Source organism: Salvelinus alpinus, chromosome 2, assembly GCF_045679555.1.
Source record: "Salvelinus alpinus chromosome 2, SLU_Salpinus.1, whole genome shotgun sequence".
NCBI lineage: Eukaryota > Metazoa > Chordata > Actinopteri > Salmoniformes > Salmonidae > Salvelinus > Salvelinus alpinus.
Genome location: NC_092087.1, coordinates 120,713,460 through 120,735,041, shown reverse-complemented (window position 1 = coordinate 120,735,041; position 21,582 = coordinate 120,713,460). Strand labels below are relative to the sequence as shown.

The window sequence follows — 21,582 nt, the reverse complement described above, 5'->3', positions numbered from 1 at the left end:
TTGGACTGATCAAGTGAAATATAATAGGGGGAGGATTTGTGTAACTTTATCGGTCATTCGATGGCCTTGCCTTGTCAGACTTGGTTTTGAAAGATTTCTATAGTATTATAATTCCGCTGCGTGATGTTGTAGCCCGCTACTGTTGACACTGGCAGAACCGCTCTGTGCGTAAGCGTGCGTAAGCGTGTAGTACCACGGCGTTAAACTTCACCATTATAGTTTGTGTTAGTGTATCAAGATAAAGTGTTGTCAAAAACTTGAAAAGACATTTAATTCAAGTCATAATCACTGTTTTGCCAGTGGGCTTGGCATTGTGTGTACAGTAGTATATGTCTGAAACGGCACAGTTTTTAAATGCTAGCATTATATCATCATGCCTCTTATGTTTTCATAGACCATAATCTGGCAGTATTACAGTAACTGTCAGCGTCCTCATAGTTCCACCGTCATGTGATACTGATCAGGAAGTGAGCGAGTCTGGAATGTAAGAGATTGTTCAGTGAGACAACCATTGACTACAGACTTAATACCATGGTGTTATATGAGCAGAGAAAAGTCAGCAATATTATTTGGCAATATCTTCTCTAGTATCCCATAGATAGTGTGTAATACTATATATTTGCTACAGTACAGTTGGCCTTTTCTGCCCTAAAGAACCCTCAAAACACACACTTGCACATCCGGCCCAATAGACATAAATTAGACTAGACACACACACACTGATGAAACTCTAGCATTTGGGCCTCATAGTTGCGGTCCCCAGGAGAGCTCCCTTCACTCTTCAGTTCTAAGAGGCCGGTCTGAAGGCCGTCTGGCCCCCGTCTAGACCCCTTTCTTTGAGGAAGCTGATCCAGCCGGTCACATCAGGACTCAGACGACATGCCATGGAGCTCAGGGCCCATACTCACAAAGTCTCTCAGAGAAGGAGTATTGATCAAGGCCTGGGACTCTAACATGAAGGCCACCATGACGTCCGTTGGCCTTGTTTAGTAGGATAGTGTGCTGATGTTGATGAGCTGTAGTGCAACAGTGGACCCTAGAGAACACAACCTCATGTCTTGACCTTTTTAGTCAGTTTTAGTATACGTCTATGGTCTCTCTCTCGCCCTCTCTTTCCTCAGTGTTCAATCTTTTCTCTAACCTCACTAAACCCCACAACAGGATGCGGCGATGACTTTGATCTTTTTGACCTCAGTCAGAACCAACACAACCAGGACGTCGGTCTCTTTCTATATCTACCGTGAGACTGTAAACAGGAAACAATACGTTATGGTTCTGATGGCTCGTTTTGGTTGGAGCATAATTACATTTCTCCGCTCCATATCCTGCATAAAAATCTAATTTTATTCGTCACATGCTTCGTAAATAACAGGTGTACACTAGCAGTGAAATGCGCATTGACTGTGTTAACTCAAACCATTAGATAAAAACTTATCACAAGCCTATCTCTTTCTAGCTGCATCAGAGCTGTACAGTATCTATTGTCCATTACTCTATCTGTGTGTCCTTGAGGAGATGAGCTAACACCAGTAATGCACACAGGGACAGGAAGTCAAGGCTAGCACCTGGGCCTAGCAGGGGATTTCTCCTCTATTTAAATCTATTTAGTAGGCCCAGGACGATACCAGTAGTGCGATACTCGTTAGTGTCGTGGCAGGGAAACAAAACACAGAGCAGATTTCACTTCTTTAGGAAAACAGTTCTAATGTTGGAAAACAAAACATCATTATGTTGTCATCCAGAGTCACATGCATTTCTTTTCCAAGCTACCGTGAGGGTGTTGGTGAATGGTAACAATGCAGAGTCAGGCGCAGGACACAGATATGAGTATAGTCCGAAAGTTTACTCAAAAATAAAGATAATGTTCCAACAAGGAAAACACAAATAATCCAAAGCACAAGAACACGAACCCACATGACAAACAACAACGCACAAAACAGAGAGGGAAGCCAGAGGGTTAAATAAAGAACATAATTAATGGAATAGACATCAGGTGTGTATGATGAAGACAAAACCAAACGAAAATGAAACATGGATCGGTGGCGACTAGAAAGCCACCGCCGAACGCCGCCCGAACAAGGAGAGGGACCAACTTAGGCAGAAGTCGTGACAGCTACAGCACAATATTTTTACATAGCTGGTTTTTAAAGGACCAAGGAGTTGAGTTTGCTTCGTGTTTTCATTTTTGCTATGGAATGTTTTTTGCGATGCTGGTATCTACCTGGCCCTACTATTCAGGTCAGGTGGGAGAGAGCCTCCATCTTAGTGTGTTGTGCTATGCTAGGACCAGGAGTTTTTCTAACCACAAAAACTCTGTTGGCCCAGTTATAGGCCTGGACTAGTTCCCAGATTTGTTCTTGGTCAGGAAAAATGCCTGGCCCTATGGCTATTGTTATGGTCATCACCTCACAAGAGACTGTGAGACACTGAACACTAAGAGGTAGGCTACACAGGGAGAGAGAGAAGTAGGCTCTGTTGTTAAGGAGATTCCACAGAGACGTTCTGTATTTCCAGCTCATTGTCTGGGAATGCCATTTCACTTGGGGGATGAGACGGTATCGTCCGCCTGGCCTTCGCTCACGTCGGGATACTGGCGCTCCGTGATCCCAGGTCAATCCAGCACGTGTGAAATCCATGACAGGGATATCCTTGGATGCTTCCTCGGAAATACGTGATCCTTCTTCTCTGTTTTCTAGCGGAATGATGTTGGAAAGAGTGACCTGAATGTATAGAAAACCATGGAAAACCGCATGGTAGAACTGAGTCGAGGAGCGTTCCTATTTGCTATAGTAATTCCCGTAATGTCTCTCTCTTTCCAAGTCATTCTCAGGCACATGGTGTCTGTTGAGAAAGTTGCATTTTTAGGTCATACTAAATCATATGCAGCCATCTTGGATGTTATGATAACACTTAAGTCCTATCAGTGTTATGCGTGTCTGACAGTCTCTATGAAACTGTGGTCTTACACCCAGCCGACTGTTTTTAAGCACTGAGCATTTAATCATACATCGTACAGTTTCTCTCTGATAGTAACACTTACGTCCTATCAGTTGTTAGGCTTATACTGGCTGTCTCTCTATGCATTGCAACCATGCCATGTTCAAGAGCATGTAACGATACAGAACACTCAGGTAGAAATGTATGTTGTAGAGAAGATAGAGTAGGGAATTGTGTCAGCTCTGTTCATTCTATTTCTGTCTGCAACGTTCGGAACGTTTCAGATCACTGAATACACTAATGGTCTCCCAGCTCACTGTTTGCTAAGCACTAAGCAGCAGACTGATTTGGCAGTCAAGTCCTAGTCCTGGACCGAGTTGAAAGTAGCCGGATCCTTGGAATCATTCAGCACAATCATAAAATACACTAGGGAGGAAAGGGGGGTTATGGGGGATGGAGTAGAGTGGCAAAGTGGAAATAACTTATAACCGTCTTCTGTTTTATATAAGCGGCATATGGGATTGGGTCTCCCATTCTAATTAAAGATATGGGAGATGGGATGTGTTTTTAGTAACAGCCAAAGCAACACCCATCCTTAAAATGGAGGACTTAAACGATTTTATAATGCCTCGTAGACTCCGGAATTTAACGCCAATATTCCCCAAATCATGAGAGCGTAATGGAGGAAGCATGAGAGAATAACAGTTAGTCGTCGTTGGAAATATGTGTTTAGTTAACAACCTTTCAGAAGGTGTTTTGGGGGTTGTTTAGAGCATTTAACACCTACAGCATGTACACATGAGACCCTTCAAATGCAGTTAGGAGGTTTAGCAGTTTGCTAATGCTGCTATGCTAACGTTGGTTAGCTAGCTTTTCAATGCACAGGGAATACAAGAACAAGGAAAGGCAGATCAGTAAAATAAAATGGAAAGATGTACGGTAACCATAGCAGGAGTGAGTGTTTAAATAGAGAGCTACAGAGGGAAGGGGTGCTAGCAACACCAATCATACAACAGCATATAGACATCATGGACACTTATGAGGCCGTAAAAAGGTTCTTGAACTGGAAAAATGCCATTGGACAGTCAGAGAAGAGCAAGACATTTCCTCCAGCACGCTAAATTATAGTTTGGCAAGAAGAGGATTTGTCTTAGGGGGAGAAAGAGTATCGCTGTCATAAAATGAAGAGGTTTATAGCAGTAAAATTAGATTAAGCCCATAACTGATCTATTGAGGAAAGGCTTTGGTGTGATTGTCTCCAGCTCTCTGAGTCCCTTCACTGCTCGGACTGGGTTTATGGAGAGGGCAATGGGATAGGGGCTGAGTACCCCCTCTGTGGGTGTACATACATACACGCGTGTAGACAGACAGACACACACACTCTTTAGGCCATAACAGAACTGATCATCAGCTTGGAGTTGTGTTGAGTGGTACGGAGAGGACATGGATGTGTGTGCCTGTGATGTCATAAGCAGCTCGTAACCACAGTGACTAGCTTAGCATCTTCCCCGTGGGATTCAGGTTGACTTCTAAGAGGCAATGCCTACAAGGCCAAACTAGCCTCGTGTTTTGGTTGAAACTTATTTCTGGGATTTTCTCACAAAGCCACCAGTAACCTGGGGGAGGCGTGTCTCCTTTTGTTCATTTGGTATTAATGCATTGTATATAGGCTATGCATCAGTTACTACCACTACTACTCATCCATAACTCATCCATATCTCATCCAATATTAAAGAATGCATGTAGAGAATACAAGGCAGATATATGACTTTCATTTATATAAGGCCATTTGAGGCTGTGCAAGTGGGTGTATAAATTGGATCACATCTTATAACATACTGTGTCATACAACTGGCACCATATACACTGGCACCGTGTACAGTGCCAATATGCAGTCGTATGTAGTGACAGATTGGCACCACTAATAAAGAGTTATTGAAATGAGTTGAGCTTGGCTTAATTGCTTGTCGCTGCCATTTCCCTTTGTGATGTCGCCGAGATTGCTTTTCCAGCTTCTCTCCACCCACTAACCTCAAGCAGCTATGATGCCACGGGGACGTCAAAACAGTGCATGTTGCTCCTCTGGAATTAGAATACACTGTTCATATATTTGCTGTCGTATTTGTTTGGTCCAGGACTAGCCGCAATGTTTGTTTAGGAAACCGGCCCTAAGTGCACTCTGATTATCAGCAATGTCAGAAATGGTCAAGTATGGATGACTCATTGACTGAGTGTGTCTGTCTCATCTCACTCTCCATGCAGCTCTAAAGAGGTCGTTTGAGGTGGAGGATGTGGACACCTCGGCCAACTCCTCGCCAGGCTCCCGCCGGGCGCCCAACAACACCAACCACCGCCCCGTCATGTCCCCCACCAGCATCTACTACCGTGAACTGGGCGCCAGCAATAACAACAACGGCTCCATCTCCAAGACCATCATGGGAGGGGGCGGCTCCAAGCCTCCTGAACCCATATCCCGGGGACGCACGGAGCTCTCCATCGACATTTCCTCCAAGCAGGTGGATCCAACCAGCCCTGGTTCCCTCCGATTCGGCACGAAACGACCCGAGGTCCTAGGCCACTCCAAGACCCCTGAGATGGGCCACAAACGGGAGGTGACCTTCGCTAAAACACCCCAGGATGCGGTGATCCCCAGCCATGCCCGGAGGTTCGAGCCCCCCAATCTGGGGGATGGCCCGGCCGCGAGGACCACACCAGGGATCAGCGTCACCAAAGCACCCGAGACAACGGGGAATGGAAAGAACAACCACGAGAACCATGGTCATCATGCACCGGTCCACCACCCGCACCACCCCAACCCCCACCACAACACCATCGTCACCACCATCCGCTGCTCCTCGCCCAACCGCACCAAGTCCCCCAACCCTGACAGTGAGTAACCTCTGACCCTAGGTTTCTTCTCCTGAACCCTCTAACTCCTTAGGTTCCTCGTGTGATCCTGGATGTAGTCACTCAGGGGCTTCAAGGGGCTTCAAGTAGTGGAGAACACAAACAGCCAAAGAGATGCTTGGGTTTGTAGGAAGGCCCCAACTTTCCATTGTCTTTCATTTGTGTCACTGTGAAGTTTCTATGGAGGTGACCAGTATATACATGTATAAACAAGGGAGAGTAAAGCAGTGTGTTGAGGCTTTGGGCCTGCTGTGTGTGCTGCTAACCACCGATCATAGGATCGCGTGTGTGTGTGTGTGTGTGTGTGTGTGTGTGTGTGTGTGTGTGTGTGTGTGTGTGTGTGTGTGTGTGTGTGTGTGTGTGTGTGTGTGTGTGTGTGTGTGTGTGTGTGTGTGTGTGTGTGTGTGTGTGTGTTTGATCTGGGCTGGAGTTCCCTGTGGCATTACACAGGCTGCTGAGCAGAAGCTTTGCTGTGAGAAAGCAGAGAAGCCCAATGAGGCGTGGAGGCAGTAATGGGCTCACTCCACTGATCTGGGGCCTGTTTCTAGGAGTAGCCTCCAATGCTGAGGCTGAGTGCCTCCAGTCTGATACAGCCTGCCTTGGTGGAGAGATGCCACTGTAAAAGTGGTATGAGTAAGCAAAGTGCATCGTAGACTGGTCTCAGATCTGTTCGTGCTATATAGCCAACTCAAAGAGGTTTTTTTCTGTCATGCCAAACATGATCTGGGACCAGTGAGGCTAGGTATATATAGAAACCGTGTACCATGGTCCTGCATTCATGTCAGCTTTCTGTTTTAAGACTATTGGCAATATGCACATACCTCCGCAGTACACAGTAGTGTAGGTATCCACATTTTGGATAGACTTTTAGTTTTCAAACCTCCAGGGGTGGCGGTACAGAACATTTTCCACAACACATCATCCCCCTCCAGTTGCCCTCCTCTACTACCTCACAGAGGGACTGGAAGATGCAATCACACACAGTGGAGAGCTCTGGGTCCCCGGAGTGGGCCTGTAAGAGGAGAGGTCTGTTTGATTAAAGCCCAGCCTGGGCCTGTCTGTCAGTACGGCCTGTCCCTCCTGTCCCCCTCTGCTCTGTCTGGAGCCCAGCGTCTCAGTCCCCCATCAATGAATGTTCAGCTTCTTTGTTCTTCAATTCCCTCTCAACTCAGTCCCCTATCGCTGAATGTACAAAAACTATTCAGGCAATTTGTTCTTCAATTCCCTCTCAACTCAGTCCCCTATTGCTGAATGTACAAAAGATATTCAGGCAATTTGTTCTTCAATTCCCTCTCAACTCAGTCCCCTATCGCTAAATGTACAAAAACTATTCAGGCAATTTGTTCTTCAATTCCCTCTCAACTCAGTCCCCTATTGCTGAATGTACAAAAAATATTCAGGCAATTTGTTCTTTAATTCCCTCTCAACTCAGTCCCCTATTGCTGAATGTACAAAAAATATTCAGGCAATTTGTTCTTCAATTCCCTCTCAACTCAGTCCCCTATTGCTGAATGTACAAAAATGATTCAGGCAATTTGTTCTTCAATTCATGCACTCTTGGTAGACTGTGAGATAACAACAATATTTCGTTTTATTCTCCTACATATGCAAAGGACGAATGTATAAACGGTTCTCGTCATCCCTGTCCTAAAGCAAAGCAGCGTGTTTTAGCAGTCGGCAGCATCTGACACATTTGGGTTCCACTCACTCACTTTCCTTTGCTTTTCCCTTTCTTTGTCTCGCCCTCTCTTTCCTCCTCTCTCTTTCTTACAACACACGCACAAACACTCCTCTTCTTTCCTCCCGCTGCAGATTGAGCGTGTCTCGGCCCCCAGAAAGGGGCGTCCGACACGAGCCAAGTTAGATTCCTGTAAACTGAGGGATAAAACCCAGAGCCAAATATGACCTAATGTGTCAGCATTTACAGTCTTTAGACGGCATTCACGCCATCTTTAGAGAGCGTTTTAGAGAATGTATAAATAACGTTTAGACAACGTTTTAGACCTGAGACTGAGGGAGCCCACAGCATGGGGCCAGCTGCAGGGAAACTACAGCTGCTAGACGCATTGGTTTGTTTATCAGATGGACAAAGGCACACATGCTGCATCCCAAATGGTACCCTATTCCCTATATATTGGAGCTATGGCTCTAGTCAAAGCTAGTGCCATAGGGAATAGGGTGCCATTTTGGACACAGCCACATGCAGAAAAGCATTCTACTTAGCCTTTTGCTCGTTCGCATCCTCAAACTCGAACTCCGCAGTTATCAAATGAATCATGGCTTTCAGGATTTAATAAACCAGTATGTTCCAGTGTCGCTATTAGTGACATTGCCAAGTATTTCCTGACTTACTTGGCCTTTAATTAGCTATAATTCTGTAGGCTTTTTCCCCTGCTGACACAGACCATTTTAGCATTAGGTGTTCGTGGATTGGAACAGTATTGGTATAAATGACCATACTTTATCATTCGGTACGAGTTTGTAGGCTATATTCCAATATTAAGAGCTCAGATTTGATGGGACGATAGAGAGAGTGAGTGAGTGTTTATTTTTTCTGCTCTGGAGCTGGGAGTCTTGTAGTCTGGTTCCTACTCAGGCCATGGAGGTCTGGGCTAGTTATTTGCCCAGAGGGAGAGGGCCTTATTAGGGCTCTCAATGAAGGGTGACCTGCCTGGAGGGCCTGAGGCCGGGGCCCACCCTGACTGACTGAGGGACTCTGACCCCTGCTCCGTCTGTCAGTGTGGGGAGATGGCGTCAGTGGAGCAGAAACGTGAACAACACAGCACTGTAGTGGACTGGTAGTGGGTTGTTTCCATCAGATTTTGTGTCAAGTAGGAGAAATTGGCTCCAACATAACACACAAGTAGGCCCTAATTCATTTCAATAGGTGACTATGAGTGATAGATGTGATGGTTTCACAAGTGACTTAAAAGGGATATTGATCCTCTTTCATGACAAGATATTACCTAGATAATGGTGGATATGAAACTCTTTACATTGGCGTACAGATTGTTGACTCTGTGCCTTGTGTGTAGTTTTCCAAGTTACCGTCAGCTGTGTTTTTGTGAGTGATAAGCCGTTTTCCTGTCCATTCAGTTTTTCAAACGGGTAATGACATCAGAGACACACACTCTGGTTTCTCGGGCTTCCTTCCTTCCGTGTGCTGTCCGTCAGGGCGATTGTTTCCCCTCGTCCTGACCTCGCCGCTCTTCCTCTCTCTCGGCCTGGGTCATGTGATCTCACCACAATAGAGTACATCTGGATGCATTTTTAGTTCGTTTCTAGGATCAAAATGTCAGTCTCTGATCTCTGTAGGTGGCTCTAAATATCAACAGGTAACTGATGTTTGTAGAACGCCAAATAACCTGTTTTTATATGTACTGTAGAAGTAATTGGAAGACTCTTTAATTGAATCAGTCCACTGTTGCTCCCATTCACCCGTCTACATTGAACTTTACTGTAGATTGACAGGGTTATGATTTGCCTCAGTTAACTGCCCTTTTTAAAAAAATTATATAACATTTATTTAACTAGGCAAGTCAGTTAAGAACAAATTCTTATTTACAATGACGGCCTAGGAACGGTGGGTTAACTGCCTTGTTGAGGGGTCAGAACGCCAGATTTTTTACCTTTGACAGCTCGGGGATTCGATCTAGCAACCTTTCAGTTACTAGCCCAACGCTCTAACCACTAGGCTACCTGCCGCCTTTTGACCTCCCTACAATCAGAGGTCCATTATACTATATCCGTTATATTACACTGTAACAATACAGAGAGGAATTCCCATTGAGATTCAATTTGACCACTCTGTCCTGGGGGGTGGTTGGTTATGCCATCAGTTCTGACACTTCAAGCCCTCTAACCCAGCATTGAATTTGTTTGTATAAATCCTCAGTGTCTCATTGGCCCTGAACTGACATGTTTGGTCGATCAACAAAGTTGTGACGAAGGAGTCCGTTTGTTCCGTGACACACTCCTCTCACTGTTCTCCTCCATGCCCCTTCATTCTCCTCTGGTGGCCTGCCTGTGTGTTGTCTGTCCCGGTCCCCTACCCCCTGTGTACCACCATGTGACCTTCTGCAGCGTCACACCAGATGAGGGCCCCACTATCCCCTTTCTACAGAGAATCCCTCCACACACAGAGAGCCAGAAGGGTAGGGAGATCCCAGGCTGATTAACATGATTAGCAGTGGACCCCCCAGGAGGAAAGGTTAGGGAATAGGGGGGCCGCCATTCCTATCTGGCTAACGTCGCGCTAGTTAGTGTCTGACAACACACACACACACACTGGGCCTGTACTGTGAAATCGAGTGTAAACATTCCCAAAGTAAGAATCTTTGTATTAATCCCCTAGAATTCTAAAGTACTGTATTCAGTTTCCCCTTCCCCATGTCATTCCATGCTGTGCCACATACAGTGGGGAGAACAAGTATTTGATACACTGCCAATTTTGCAGGTTTTCCTACTTACAAAGCATGTAGAGGTCTGTAATTTCTATCATGGGTACACTTCAACTATGAGAGACGGAATCTAAAACAAAAATCCAGAAAATCACATTGTATGATTTTTAAGTAATTAATTTGCATTTTATTGCATGACATAAGTATTTGATACATCAGAAAAGCAGATCTTAATATTTGGTACAGAAACCTTTGTTTGCAATTACAGAGATCATACGTTTCCTGTAGTTCTTGACCAGGTTTGCACACACTGCAGCAGGGATTTTGGCCCACTCCTCCATACAGATCTTCTCCAGATCCTTCAGGTTTCGGGGCTGTCGCTGGGCAATACGGATTTTCAGCTCCCTCCAAAGATTTTCTATTGGGTTCAGGTCTGGAGACTGGCTAGGCCACTCCAGGACCTTGAGATGCTTCTTACGGCGCCACTCCTTAGTTGCCCTGGCTGTGTGTTTCAGGTCGTTGTCATGCTGGAAGACCCAGCCACGACCCATCTTCAATGCTCTTACTGAGGGAAGGAGGTTGTTGGCCAAGATCTCGCGATACATGGCCCCATCCATCCTCCCCTCAATACGGTGCAGTCATCCTGTCCCCTTTGCAGAAAAGCATCCCCAAAGAATGATGTTTCCACCTCCATGCTTCACGGTTGGGATGGTGTTCTTGGGGTTGTACTCATCCTTCTTCTTCCTCCAAACACGGCGAGTGGAGTTTAGACCAAAAAGCTCTATTTTTGTTTCATCAGACCACATGACCTTCTCCCATTCCTCCTCTGGATCATCCAGATGGTCATTGGCAAACTTCAGACGGGCCTGGACATGCGCTGGCTTGAGCAGGGGGACCTTGCGTGCGCTGCAGGATTTTAATCCATGACGGCGTAGTGTGTTACTAATGGTTTTCTTTGAGACTGTGGTCCCAGCTCTCTTCAGGTCATTGACCAGGTCCTGCCGTGTAGTTCTGGGCTGATCCCTCACCTTCCTCATGATCATTGATGCCCCACGAGGTGAGATCTTGCATGGAGCCCCAGACCGAGGGTGATTGACTGTCATCTTGAACTTCTTCCATTTTCTAATAATTGCGCCAACAGTTGTTGCCTTCTCACCAAGCTGCTTGCCTATTGTCCTGTAGCCCATCCCAGCCTTTTGCATGTCTACAATTTTATCCCTGATGTCCTTATACAGCTCTCTGGTCTTGGCCATTGTGGAGAGGTTGGAGTCTGTTTGATTGAGTGTGTGGACAGGTGTCTTTTATACAGGTAACGAGTTCAAACAGGTGCAGTTAATACAGGTAATGAGTGGAGAACAGGAGGGCTTCTTAAAGAAAAACTAACAGGTCTGTGAGAGCCGGAATTCTTACTGGTTGGTAGGTGATCAAATACTTATGTCATGCAATAAAATGCAAATTAATTACTTAAAAATCATACAATGTGATTTTCTGGATTTTTGTTTTAGATTCCGTCTCTCACAGTTGAAGTGTACCTATGATAAAAATTACAGACCTCTACATGCTTTGTAAGTAGGAAAACCTGCAAAATCGGCAGTGTATCAAATACTTGTTCTCCCCACTGTATGTGGAACTAGAATGACCTCCAGCGCTATGTGATTTAAACTCCAGCTTCTTAGTCTTAGTTGAAGCACTCCGATTGGTATCTCAGGTAAAGTCGTTGTGATAAAGCAGCTCTTGACAGCAGGCCCCGTGGTGTATTCATTACGGAAACCGTTTACCGTTTCAGAACCAGACGGAAGCAAACAGAGGAAAACTAGAGATTCTATTGGACAAATTCAGGTAGGTCCCTTGTTTGCTTCCGTTTTTTTAAAGAAATGTTGCAACAGAATCGGCGTAATGAATACGCCCCTGGTATCCATCATAGCAAGAGATGCCTCTCTCTCTCGCTCGCAGGGCATTCATGAAGTCATTCACCAAGTCACTATGGTACGAGGAGAGAAAGGAGGCCCCACTCATTTTAACCAGGCAGATAGTGACCTGGAGATGATGCTTATTGGGTGTTCTTAACACATGTCTACTCTGGAGTCACATTTGTTTTGAGTTTGTGGACAGGACTAGGAATGGGGCAACACCTTAGGAGAGAGGGGAGCGCTACAGGGTTTGGGCTGGTGTACATTTAGCTTTTACACAGCTAACAAGCAGGGACTTGATGGCAAGGGAGGACTATGACACACTCACACACACATGCATGTACGCACACACACACCACCTCAGACAGTGGTCAGGCGTCTCCCAGTTTAATTGCACTCAGCATGACCCGCTGTGTCATTATGAGAGAGAGAGAGTGGAAATGTCTTTATTCTTTTGGAACTTTTGTGAGTGTAATGTTTACTGTTCATTTTGTTTATTTCACTTTTGTTTATTATCTACTTCACTTGCTTTGGCAACGTTAACATGCGTTTCCCATGCCAATAAAGCCCTTGAATTGAGTAGAGGAGGCCGTCTGCGAGAGCATATCATCATGGCTCATCTTAAACTGTTTACAGGTTCCAAACCTCTCAGGGTTAGCGTTAGCGGGCTAGGAAAACTACAGAGTGAGGTCATTAGACTGCAGTGTTGGCCACTCACTTTCAGCTCCCCTGAGAGCTAGCGGTGTTAGCTCATATTCATGTCTGTGGGTGCAGAGCTCAGAGTGGCCAGCAGGAGGTGCAGTATGACAGGTGGAGTGTAGGGTTTGGCTTAGGGGAGATGGCTACGGGACCTGGCTTGCAGGTACTGATTGCATCTTATACAGGGCGTTGCTGAGGGCATATAGACAGTACTTAAAGGTGCATTTCGAAGTACATCTCTTGTTCTCTTATCCACTCTCTTTCATTTCTCTCCCCCCTTTCTCTTCTCTCACTCACACATTGTTCTATATCTCACTAAAACTGAATGAATGTGTCTGGTTGTGTTATGTGGGATTTATCCCTGATGTGATTTAAAGTGTTTTGGAGGCTGTGGACTCTGACTGGGTCAGTGGAAAGCCTGTGTCTGTCTGTGTGTATTGAGTGCTTCCACTGAGGGAGAGCTGAGCTGAGTGAAGTGGAAACCGGACAGGGTTTCCGGAAGCTTCTGTGTACTCTGCTCCGCCTGGTGGAAGTCAGGGGTTAAACAAGGTTCCCATGCAGCACACACACGCACACACTCCACTAAAGCAACCCCAGTTCCCCCTTCCTCCTATTTCCAGTCTCCCTGAGCTGCTATCTCCCAGTCCCCACCCTTGTCTTCCTTAGTGAGTTCTCTGAATGCTGGTCAAGCTGGCCTGACACTAGTCACGACCGTACAAAATAGGTAGTGCCAGGACTTTTTCCTGACCACTTGACCACCAGCCAACAACTATCATCACTATCAGTGTATGGACCCTCCCCTGACTCTACCACAGTCTTTTATCTGGTTTATTCTGGTTTATCTTGAAGAGGTGTCAGTCTGGTCCTGTCTGGTCCTGCTTATAGACTGCACCCAGCTCTTACGGGCTGACCAGGATGAGCTCAGTATTTCTCAGTTTTGCCAACTGTACAGCTGGTTAACAAAGAGAAGGTCCACTTTGTCAGTGCCTCAGCTCTCAACACCTTCTGCTAAGGAGGTTTTCCTCATCCCTGGCTGATAAGGGCCATGTTTGGAATGATAATGGTGTTTTACTGTAATTAAACTCTCTCTTTCACCATAACAATACGAGGTTCCCAGATATTGACGTCATGTATATGTCTTTGTCGAGGGCAGTGCCTCGCAACCAACAGTTGTTGCTGTGTGGCCAAAGATTGAGTGAGTTAGTGCGTGCACACGAATTGTGAGGGGGGCACTGGACAGATGGCCATACGTACCACTGTTGTGCCATCTGCTAGGCTGGGCAGCGGGCAGATGGGAGGCAGGGCAGGGTATGTGTGGGGTCAGTACACCCCCTCTCCCTGCTGGACCTCTCCCTGAGGTACCTAAATAATAGTAATCAGTCACCATAGAAATAGAATTACTAGAACGGGCGTCAATGTTCTGTGATTCTATTTCTATCAGCCACTAGGGGGGGGGGGGGGGGGGTAGAGACACAGTACTGCAGGGAGTTATTGACCCTTAGATGTTCAATAGAAGAGGAAGACGGTTACTTTTTATGATCAATTGTTTATTCATCTTCAAACATATATTTTTTTATAAAGACATGATTCCATGTTAATTAAATGTCTCACTGACAGATCTCATCGATTTGGTCGTATAGGCCCCTCCCAGGTTTACGTGATTTGATCTGTCATTCAATCAATTTCCTCAGGACATAATGCAAGTACTGTAGGGCCTTTGACACAAAATGGTGTCCAGTTGCACAGGCTGGTGCCCCATGCTGATTATAGCTGCGGCAACTGCTTCCTAGCTGATGCTCACTTTACATTGAGGTGAATGAGACCACTCTCCATAATGGAGTCATCATCGCACCCATTGACGCACGGCACAGTGCCTGGAGGTGTGTTTGACAGGGGTAATATTATGACTAGACTTAAACCCTAATCCCCTCTGAACAGCCCTAGATCAAACAACACTGGGTTAGCACGCACGCGCGCACACACTGCTTGCTTGCCTGACTGGCTTCTCACCTCCATGGTGAACGGCTAGTTCTCTATTGCCTAAACACAGCTAACACCGCTACATTGGGAGTCATTATCCTGTGGAAGTAGCTAGCTTTGTCAAATTTAGCTAAAGTAGCTCGGCTCGGAGGAACTCTGTGTGAACTTTCACCTTCACGATGTGCGGAGCGTTGGCTCTTTGTACTCAGTGATGAGACATGAATGAATAAAAAGGTTAATTAATATAAAATACAAAATATTTGTATATTATTATTCAAATTTCATGGGAAAATACATAATGATGAATTAAATATATTTTTGGTTTTGATTATTCATTATTCAGAAGACGGAACAAGCAGGAGTAGCTGAAGATGTAGGGGAAAGGGCAACGGTACTGCCTCTGACAGTATGCGGTGTTGGTTAGCTAAGTAAAGTCATTGAATTGCAGACAAAGTAGAGGCTGTTTTGAGTACAGTAGTACACATGTCTACATTTAGTCCTATTCTCCCTTTCTAGACTGTTCTGACAAATCTTTTAGGAACAGGATACACCATTTAAATCATCCAACTTACAGTAAAGCTATATTTGGATAAAAACGTTGACTACTTATGTTATGACTAGATCTTTTGGCGTTCATTTACTGTAACACTGACAAGCTTTCTCTCTCTGTCTCTCCCAGTTCAGCACATGGCAAAGTTTCTATTATGGATAATTATCATCATAACTCTGGGAAGTTTTCTGGAACGACCGCACAGAGAGAAAGTATGTAATCAGAGTCCCGTCTTCCTCTCTTTCTTCTCCTCCATTCCAAGCTGAGTCATCCGGCTCCCCCTAGAATTCCAGCTGGAATTAGGGGCAGGGATTCCCCCGGAAGCGCAATCCGATCGGTGGAGCTCTGTTTTATTGTTCAGTCTTGAGGCTCCGGGTAAGGAACGCCGAGCTGGGAACATCGGGAAGAGGGAGCGTTACAGAAACTGTACATTAGATCCCAATCGCTCCCAGGCACTCCCAGCTGTCACCGTGAAGAGTTTAGGTTTGGGAAGCAGTTGGGAATTTTATTTGGGATTTTTTACTTCCACGTCGGAATAGTTTGTTCTGTGGTGCTTCGACTGGGACTGCGATTGGAAGACATGGCTGCATGTGGTGCAGAGATGCACATTAACCCTGAGATGGAGGTCCTCTGTGAGTATGGCTGATGGGTTGCTTCACAAATGGCACCATATCCCCTATATAGTGCACTACTTTTGACCAGGGTCCATAGGGTTCTGGTCAAAAGTAGTGCACTATGTAGGGAATAGGGTGTCATTTAAGATGCAAACTTGAAGGAAGGGGGAGGGCTGTTGAGACATAACTGGTGTGACTGAGACAACTGGTTTCTATTAAGGCCAATCAGGGCTACATGATGTTTAACTCTACTTTAGACGCTGAGGAAATGGAAAGGCAATCAGGGACATCCCAAGATGCTTTTTAATAAGTTTCTCTTCTCCCCCTAAAACCTCAGTTTAGATGAGGTAAGGCCGCATAGGATCTGCATTGATTTCTCTCTCCCTGAAGTTTTGTTTTATCATCTGTGCTGTTTCGTGCTACTCTTGTATGTTGCATTAAGGCTCTATGTCCACAGTTGATTTATGTATCACTAAGAATTTCCTTGATTCGAAAGTGGAGTTGAATAGTTTGCATATACACAGTATGTGTTATGTCTGAGTCTGCATGCTTCTAATGTGGGTTTGATGGAATCCTTGTGCATGCTAGCCTCTTTCTCTCTCTAGCTCTCTCTCTCTCGCTCTAGCTCTCTCTCTAGCTCTCTCTCTAGCTCTCTCTCTAGCTCTCTCTAGCTCTCTCTCTGGCTCTAGCTCTAGCTCTCTCTCTAGCTCTCTCTCTGGCTCTCTCTCTGGCTCTCTCTCTAGCTCTCTCTCTGGCTCTCTCTCTAGCTCTCTCTCTAGCTCTCTCGTTATCTCTAGCTCTCACGTTCTCTCTAGCTCTCTCGCTCTAGTGCTCTCTCTCGCTCTCTCTCGCTCTAGCTTGCTCTCTAGCTCGCTCTCGCGCTCTCTCTCGCTCGCTCTCGCGCTCTCTCTCGCTCTAGCTCGCTCTCATTCTCTCTTGCTCTAGCTCACTCTCTCTCGCTCTCGCGCTCTCTCTCTGTCTCGCGCTCTAGCTCGCTCTCTAGCTCGCTCTTGCGCTCTCTCGCTCTAGCTCGCTCTCTCTCGCTCTAGCGTTCTCTCTCGCTCTCTCTAGCTAGCTCGCTCTTTCTCTAGCGCTCGCTCGCTCTCGCTCCTTCTCTAGCTTTCCCTCTCTAGCACTCCCCATCTAGCTCTCTCTCCCCCTCTAGCTCTCTCTCCCCCACTAGCTCACTCCCCCTCTAGCTCTCTCTCCCCCTCTAGCTCTCTCTAACCCTCTAGCTCTCTCTCCCCCTCTAGCTCTCTCTCCCCCTCTAGCTCTCTCTCCCCCTCTAGCTCTCTCTCCCCCTCTAGCTCTCTCTAACCCTCTAGCTCTCTCTCCCCCTCTAGCTCTCTCTCCCCCTCTAGCTCTCTCTCCCCCTCTAGCTCTCTCTCCCCCTCTAGCTCTCTCTCCCTCACCCTAGCGCTCTCTAGCACGCTTTCTCTATCTACTGTATAAACAGTTGAAGTCGGAAGTTTACATACACTTATGTTGGAGTCATTAAAACTCGTTTTTCAACCACTCCACAAATGTCTTGTTGACAAACTATAGTTTTGGCAAGTCGGTTAGGACATCTACTTTGTGCATGACACAATTCATTTTTCCAACAATTGTTTACAGACAGATTATTTCACTTATAATTCACTGTATCACAATTCCAGTGGGTCAGAAGTTTACATACACTAAGTTGACTGTGCCTTTAAACAGCTTGGAAAATTCCAGAAAATTATGTCATGGCTTTAGTAGCTTCTGATAGGCTAATTGACATCATTTGAGTCAATTAGAGGTGAACTTATGGATGTATTTCAAGGCCTACCTTCAAACTCAGTGCCTCTTTGCTTGACATCATGGGAAAATCAAAAGAAATCAGCCAAAACCTCAGAAAAATTATTGTAGACCTCCACAATTCTGGTTCATCCTTGGGAGAAATTTCCAAATGCCTGAAGGTACCACATTCAACTGTACAAACAATAGTACGCAAGTATAAACACCATGGGACCACACAGCCGTCATACCGCTCAGGAAGGAGATGCGTTCTGTCTCCTAGAGATGAACGTACTTTGGTGCGAAAAGTAAAAATCAATCCCAGAACAACAGCAAAGGATCTTGTGAAGATGCTGGAGGAAACGGGTACAAAAGTATCTATATCCACAGTAAAAAGAGTCCTATATCGACATAACCTGAAAGGCTGCTCAGCAAGGAAGAGGCCACTGCTCCAGAACCACCATTAAAAAAAGCCAGACTACGGTTTGCAACTGCCCATGGGGACAAAGATCGTACATTTTTGGAGAAATGTCCTCTGGTCTGATGAAACAAAAATAGAACTGTTTGGCCATAATGACCATCGTTATGTTTGGAGGAAAGAGGGAGGCTTGCAAGCCGAAGAACACCATCCCAACCGTGAAGCACAGGGGTGGCAGCATCATGTTGTGAGGGTGCTTTGCTGCAGGAGGGACTAATGCATTTCACAAAATAGATGGCATCATGAGGATGGAAAATTATGTGGATATGTTGAAGCAACATCTCAAGACATCAGTCAGGAAGTTAAAGCTTGGTCGCAAATGGGTCTTCCAAATGGACAATAACCCCAAGCATACTTCCAAAGTTGTGGCAAAATGTCTTAAGGACAACAAAGTCAAGGTGTTGGAGTGGCCATCACAAAGCCCTGACCTCAATCCTATAGAAAATGTGTGGGCAGAACTGAAAAAGCATGTGCGAGCAAGGAGGCCTACAAACCTGACTCAGTTACACCAGCTCTGTCAGGAGGAATGGGCCAAAATTCACCCAACTTATTGTGGGAAGCTTGTGGAAGGCTACCCAAAACTTTTGACCCAAGTTAAACATTTTAAAGGCCATGCTTCCAAATACTAATTGAGTGTATGTGAACTTCTGACCCACTGGGAATGTGATGAAAGAAATACAAGCTGAAATAATAATAATCTCTCTACTGTTATTCTGACATTTCACCTTCTTAAAATAAAGTGGTGATCCTAACTGACCTAAGACAGGGAATATTTACTAGGATTAAATGACAGGAATTGTGAAAAACTGAGTTTAAATGTATTTACATTTACATTTAAGTCATTTAGCAGACGCTCTTATCCAGAGCGACTTACAAATTGGTGCATTCACCTTATGATATCCAGTGGAACAACCACTTTACAATAGTGCATCTAACTCTTTTAAGGGGGGGGGGGGTTAGAAGGATTACTTTATCCTATCCTAGGTATTCCTTAAAGAGGTGGGGTTTCAGGTGTCTCCGGAAGGTGGTGATTGACTCCGCTGACCTGGCGTCGTGAGGGAGTTTGTTCCACCATTGGGGTGCCAGAGCAGCGAACAGTTTTGACTGGGCTGAGCGGGAACTGTACTTCCTCAGAGGTAGGGAGGCGAGCAGGCCAGAGGTGGATGAACGCAGTGCCCTTGTTTGGGTGTAGGGCCTGATCAGAGCCTGAAGGTACGGAGGTGCCGTTCCCCTCACAGCTCCGTAGGCAAGCACCATGGTCTTGTAGCGGATGCGAGCTTCAACTGGAAGCCAGTGGAGAGAGCGGAGGAGCGGGGTGACGTGAGAGAACTTGGAACTTGAACTTGAAATTGGCTAACATGTATGTAACCTTCAACTGTATGTATGTATGTATGTATGTATATTATATATCTGGGAGTTATTTGGCTCTGTTATGTAACACAGCTGGGAAGTGTCACTGTAAAACTGAGAGGAAACAATCCACTAGATAAACACCTTGGCTAAAACAAACCTCTGACCACAAATTCCGACAGTTTATCTACTTTGCGGCCGCTGTTCAAACAACAGGCGCACGGGTCCTTCAAAAGAGTGTGTGTGTGTGTGTGTGTGTGTGTACCTCGAGTGCAGAAAAGTGCAGATGAAAGCAAACAAGGCCAGGTTTATTGTAACCTTGAAGAGCAACGTATAAGCTGAGGTCTGAGATGAGTCAGGAGCAGAGTTGGAGGGGTCGTGTAGCGTTGCTGGAGCGCAGCACAGTCCCCGAGGGAGTAGTACAGTGTGTATATGGAGGATTAGATATGGACTGCATGATCGTCATGTCTTCAGGGTGGAGAGCGAAGAGCAAGTAGGGCTAGGGGTTTTCCTGACCATGTGACTAAGGTCAGAGTTTATCCTGGTCTGGTCACACAGTCAGAAGTCTGTCTCTAACTCTAAACTGGCCTTTTTCTGTCTATACCATGTCTCCCATGTGTGCCATGAGATTATGGGTTCATCTCAATAGTGTTATTGGGCAGAACTGATCTAATCCTAGTGGGAATTCGCTATCACTTATCCGGTTCCCTCAGATGAGTGTGGACGAAGAGAAGGAGACAAGGAGAGGAAGCCACTTTGGACTAGAGAGATGCTCCCAGGCCTCAGATGTTTTCATATAGTTGCATGCATCCTCACATTCTGTCTCCATCTGCACCACAGGGGAGCAGAGCAGCCTCGGCTACAGCTCAACAGGAAGTCGCTTGTTTCTCTCCTTCCCAGATAAGCTTGGCCAGATGTTCTCTCCCTCCTCCTCTGTCCTTCTTTATCCCTTCTTCATAACTTCTTCCATCTCTCTGGGTGGGAGGCTGAATGTCTGTGTGAGTCACTCTCTCTGCTGAGTCATTGAGGTGACTTGGTTAATCAGCTCCATGTGTTCTAATCATTGTGTGGGCCTCCTCCAATCAGATCTGACCTCTAGTCCAATCAGAGAGCTCCCCTCTGGGGTTGTGCCTGCATGGGTCTCCAGTTGCCTGTTCGGCCCACACAGTTTGATGTGATTATACGAATATGGCCTCAAGATGGCCTCCAGAAGTGGGGTAAATGACAAAACAAACAGAATGACAAACAAAGCTCTGGCGAGACGTTCAGCCAACGGAGCAACAGAAGTCCTAGAACTTCTGCTAAGAGCTGGGTCATTTAATAAGGTTCTGGCACAATAATTCTGATGTTTGTTTGCAACTGCAAAACAAGGAAGTGGCTCCAGGGTCTCATCTCATTATCGTGGCATGCAATCAAGATAAGGAAGGAAGTCTGAATGTGATCTCTCACCCACAGACTTCTCTTTGCCAAACAAGTATTCCGAGGTCTATTATCTGAAGGGCTGAAGGGCTGGACTCGGATCAGTTGCTATGGTCATGAGCGTACAGTAATAATTGGAGGATGCCTGTTCTAGGACTTCTATTTCTATGGGCCGGCGACTTAGTTCTTTTGCGACGAGTTGGAGCACTGAAATAGACTCAGTCATTGAGCAAACCTTGAGTTCCAATTTAGAATTCGCTCATCGTGACAGGGTGATCATTCCGAACTAGCTGCTATTCCACAGGACCAGCTAAATGTATGTCGGTCATTGATTCAGTCCCAGTTGATCTCTGGGTTCTCACAAGACGAGGGAGAGCAACAAACAAGCAACGTTTGTGCTGCAGTGTTTTTATGCTGCAGATGAACAAATCATGGACCATGCAGGGCATACTACATAACCTGCCCTACATTGAATCAGAAACCACATGCAGCTCGCCTAGCTGCAATATGAGTCATTTTTGGGGGGAAGAATGAACAGACACACTACTGATGTATTCCTAATAGAGCCTCAACCGAAGAG

The 21,582-nt window shown here is 45.8% G+C and overlaps 1 protein-coding gene across 6 annotated transcripts in view; it reads left to right on the top strand.

The window, feature by feature from the left end:
- Positions 1-21,582, top strand: part of LOC139568511 (septin-9-like) — a 90,767-nt gene that overhangs the window by 30,653 nt on the left and 38,532 nt on the right. For 3 of the 6 annotated variants that reach the window (XM_071390378.1, XM_071390379.1, XM_071390377.1), the window contains exon 2: positions 5,200-5,826. The exons of 2 other annotated variants lie outside the window; for them this stretch is intronic. In XM_071390378.1, the coding sequence (XP_071246479.1) occupies positions 5,200-5,826 (627 nt within the window). Of the gene's footprint in view, positions 1-5,199; positions 5,827-15,742; positions 16,016-21,582 lie in introns of those variants that run through there. One more of the 6 variants, XM_071390380.1, reaches the window with a different exon arrangement.